This window comes from Nanorana parkeri, unplaced genomic scaffold (assembly GCF_000935625.1).
Source record: "Nanorana parkeri isolate BGI_ZX_2015 unplaced genomic scaffold, ASM93562v1 scaffold516, whole genome shotgun sequence".
In the NCBI taxonomy this organism is placed as follows: domain Eukaryota; kingdom Metazoa; phylum Chordata; class Amphibia; order Anura; family Dicroglossidae; genus Nanorana; species Nanorana parkeri.
The window spans coordinates 900,507-905,335 of NW_017306784.1; the positions used below are offsets into that span (position 1 = coordinate 900,507).

General features: G+C 45.4%; 1 protein-coding gene across 1 annotated transcript in view; it reads right to left on the bottom strand.

The window, feature by feature from the left end:
- The window catches only part of LOC108790950 (complement decay-accelerating factor-like), a 39,261-nt gene extending 36,024 nt beyond the window's left edge, over positions 1-3,237 (bottom strand). The window contains exon 1 of the mRNA XM_018561313.1: positions 3,212-3,237. Coding sequence (XP_018416815.1) covers positions 3,212-3,237 — 26 coding nt within the window. The remainder of the gene's footprint in view (positions 1-3,211) is intronic.
- Positions 3,238-4,829: the final 1,592 nt, after the last annotated feature.

Sequence of the window (4,829 nt, forward strand, 5' to 3'; positions counted from 1 at the left end):
AAAATGTGGGGGGCCCTCAGCTGGTATGGGTGCTTCCCCCTGTTGGTGTCCGGATTTGTAAAGGGCGGGGGCCTGGCCCCTTGGGAACCCGGAAGGAGTAAGTGTCCTCGAGCTGGTTGTGGTGCGGCTGGGGACATGGGTGGAGTGTTATGAGAGGCCTTTTTTGGGCTGGCGGGCACCCAAAGACCCCTTCTCAGGTCAACCCTTGTTAAAGTATTATTTTTGTATATTTGGTTTATTACTTTGGTTATTGTTAAAGTTGTTTGTTTAATAAAAGGGCTGCTGTGGCCGTTAAAATCCATGTCGCGCAGTCCGTGTGTTTATTGGGGTTTTTAAAGGAGAGACAGAAAATTGACGAATCCATCAGTCAAGTATTGAATGGACAGATCCCCTTTCTAGTGTTGGGTTTTACCTACTGTTAAGTGAAGGCTCTGGTAGAAGCTTTACCGGGCACTGAGGTTCCAGTGGCGGGATTGGAGACGAGGGTAAAGCTGCTCCATGTTTCTCTTTTGCGTGTTCCTTTCTGCCTTACGGATGATCACATACAGACACACATACCTTCTTCACCTCTGAGGCTATCCAGTTGTGTTCACATGTGTTTGCCAGGGATCCATGGATCTGTCTGTGGTAACCTTGCTTTCTTCCTCTTCTGCTTAACAGGACTGAAATCTGTTTCCTGTGAGGCTTTGTGTGAGTAATACTTACCTGTTGGATCCTGTCTCTTCCTGTTATGCAGACGACCTTGTAAAGATTTAAATACCTTATTTGTCATCTCGACCTCTCCAGATGAACTTCTCTGTGTCATTTGGAGCTTCTGGGATTCTATGTACATTTCTCAGTGGTCTCCCATGAATGCTTGGGGCTGTGGTCTCCTCTGAGCCCTTTTGGACTAGCGCATATGTTCACCTCTTTTTTTTCCCTATGACTTTACTTTGTTTCCTAGGGGAGCCCAGTTTCCAGCTGTTTTCCCCCCCGTGCTCAGTAAAGGACTCCTCTTGTTCACCATATTGTTGCTTATAACTGTTCAAATTGTTGTAGAAACCCTCCATGTCCACTTAGTATTTTTGTTTCATTGTGTGTATTTTTGGCATCATGCATTCCGATCTGTACCACATTTGGGTATGGTTAGTATGTCCTCTCTTTCCGTCACACATTTGTTATGCTTAGGATTATGGGTGCTATACATTCTTTGCCTGTGGTGGTACCACTGTGACTGTTTCCTTCTTCTGAGATAGAGAAGGATTGTTGTACTCCTTACTGGATATCCCAGCTGTCGGGAAAAGGGTGCTCGGAATGACAGCGGATGGCACCGCTAATGCTGTAAATCGTATAAGGAACATCACTAGGGATGCCAACTTTTCTTCAAGACAAACCCGAACACTGTAGTGCCTCACGGCAATTTTTTTTGTAAATTATACATTATGCATATATTTTGTGATGAAATAACATTGGAGTTAATCACAATGTATCACAAATCATATGGAGTTAATCACAACTTGCCCGTGTACCACAGGTCCCCAGATATATATTCTGTACATAAACAATGTCCCCATAAGATGCCAGTGTGCCACAGGTCACAAGACAGTTTTTCTAAAACAATACAGACTAATGATTTCAGGACAGTGGTGGAGCGCCAGAGCCCTGTCCCAGCTGCAACCTCTGTGACCCTGGTAGTTCTTGTGCAAATGCCAAGTATTGGCACTGGTAACTGAACATCCCTACAAATTAGGGATGCACCGATACCAGGTTTTCGATATTTTTTTAAATATTTATTTTCCAGTACTCGCCAATTATCAGGAAGTCAGGCGGCGGATCATGACCCGTCGCCCGGCTTCCTGATTGCCTGTGAAGCCAGTGTTCTAGCGACAGAAAATCTGCTTCACTTGAGGCTGCCTGGCTTCCTGACCAATCAGGAAACCGGGCGGCAAGTCATGAGGTGCCGTCCTGCTTCCTGATTGGTCAGGAAGCCAGACTGCCTAGCAACAAGTGAACCTGGCTTCCTAGCCAATCAGGATGCTGGGCGGCACATCAGGACTTGCCTTCCTAATTATACCTTATAGCCCATACCTGTCTGTACCTCCATTTGGACCGAACAGCGGTGTTCAGTCACCATGGTAACCTGATATCTGGCAGCACAACGTGACACCGGCTACAGGCACATTGCAAGCCACACTCCAGTGCCTCGTCACAAGGTAGCAGTACTTCACTTTTACATACCATGATGTGTAATGGTCATTTATACTGACACTTGATCACCTTTTCATTTTGAAACTGACAATACAAAAAGTTTTTTCTATCTACTCTCAGGCATGTTTACAGAGGGTTTTGGTGGTTTCATTACATCATAGTCCGCTGTGATAGCGATTCACGGGTGTGACATCATAGTCACGTCAGGGGGTGTGTTTCAAGGGTGTTTCTCACTACTGTATGCCTATTTATGCTCTGATTTATGTTTGCACTTTTGTCAATGCTAGGCCCGATGAAAGGAACCTGTGCGGCCGAAAGCACTTGTTTTGCTTGACATGGTTCTAAATAAATGAACATTTGGTGATCCTAAAAGGATTTTTGGTGTGCTGGTGACGTTCCTTATATGTTTCCTTCTTGTATCCTTTGGTTTTCTGTTCTGCCCCCCTTCCTTCCTTGCTACCCTCCCCAGTGTGTCCTGTCTTGATAGTGTTGTTTCCATTTTTGTATGGATTGCGTGGGAAAGTGTTTTGATGCTAGTTATGTTTCATGGCACACTGCTTGATTTGCATTTTCTGTTTGATGTGTCCACTTTTGGCGTCATACACTCTGCTTTGCATATGCTGCTCCTTTCCCCCTTCTCTCGCTCTCTTTCTCGCTCTTTTTTTTTTTTTAAAGAGGGTTGGAACTTTGCAAGGAGATATCATTTCCATTTGCCCACCTTAAGGAAGATTTAGGGTTTAATTATCTTTTTCTTCTCTCTTCCCCCTTTTTTCTCTGTTATGACTGGCAGCAGGGTTCGGGCTGGGGGGCAGGTGCGGGGTTGGCCCCTATCTTCTCCAACAGCATCTGTGAAAGTAATTTCTCTCAATGCAAGGGGGCTGAACGTGCCGTAAAAATGGACTATGGGGGCGTGGTTTGGCTGCGGACGAATATGGCCGCTTTAACCGGAGCTGAGCTTCGGGATCCATTACTATAGCAACTCCGTGCTTGCTGAGACACCAGTCGGTAGTATATTAACACTCACCGGAGTGCCGATATCACCGCCGACATGTCCAAAGGAAAAACAAAGTCCAAGGGTCCCAGGAGACTCACAGATTTCTATCCGAGGACACCCGCCTCAGGTAAACAAAATGGCGCCTCGTCAGCGGTGGTAAGAAATCAACCTCATTACCGCTCCACTGACAGCGATGGAGGAGAACACAGCTGATCAGCTGTCACCTCAGAAGGAGTTTTCAAAACGGCCGGCATCCTCTCCACTGCAATCGCCACAATCTAAGGGCCCTGTAAATAAAAAGCAGTCGACTGCTGCCACCTCAGTGTCACAAGGCCCCTCTGACGCAGCACCTTCCTTGGAAGCTTTCCCTGCTTCCTCAGACCCTGCATCTGAAGCGGCCATTAAGCTAATGTTACTGTCATTACGTACAGAGCTGAAAAATGATTTTAAATCCTCCATACAATCCCTGCAGTCACAGATAGATGGCCTGGGTGAACGTACAGCCTGTATTGAAAACTACATGGGTGAATATGCGGCCACATTTAATGATCTGTTTGATGCGTATATACAGAGCAGCAGCAATTGCTATCCCAGCTACAGGAAAAGATTGCGGACCAAGAGGATAGATCCAGACGCAATAATATCAAGTTTAGGGGCATCCCTGAATCGATTGGAGCTGTGGATCTTTCTAGCTATATTCAACGTCTGATCTCCACCTTGCTTCCTAATCAGCCTCCTGCTGATTTGATTATTGATAGAGCTCATAGGCTATTTAAGCCCAAACATCTTCCGGAAGCTACACCCAGAGATGTGATTGCAAGGATCCATTTTTTTCACCTCAAGGAGAAGCTGATGTTTTTAACCAGGCGAGCAGAGTCCCTCCTGGAGCCCTACTCTGACATCTCCCTCTTTGCTGACATCTCCGCTGCCACAGCCCAGAAGAGGAAGGAATTTGCAACGATCACGAAAGCACTCAGGGAACGCAGAATCCCATAAAGATGGGGATTCCCTACCAAGCTGCTTGCTACTTATAAGGGCAAATTGATACCTCTCCTTAACCCCGCTGATGCTGCAAATACCCTACAATCTTGGGGTATCACCATCCCAATTATACAACCATCTGTAGGTCATGTTTTACACCGGCTGGTGTAAGGCTTACATCTTCTGGATCCCGTTCCTGCTGTTTGTCCGGAACTAATATTTCCCCCTCAGTATTGTGTGCTAAGCACACTATGTTGTTTTTGGTTATTACGTTTTTTGTTAAGATAGTTTTTTCTTTAAGGAACTTCCTACTAAAGGGAGCAGTTCTTGTTAGTTTGATATGCTTGGCTTATATTGATTACTTACCTGCTTTGAGTTATGTACCATTATACTACAGAGTGCGTATATCTACTGTTTCTGAAAAGGCTCTTGTCACTATATATGTTTCCCTACAGTGCGGTTGCGACACCTACAGGCATTACGTTTTAACTCCTCATGCCGCTCATCATTAATTCTATTAACGCTAAGGGACTTAATAGCCCTAATAAGCGTTCTATGCTCTGGAGAGAGGCAACATCTCTTCGCTGCGATATTTTGTGTGTCCAGGAGACACATTTTCATAGGGAAAAACCCCCTGTTTGTAAAAGGAAAGACTTTTCCCACTACT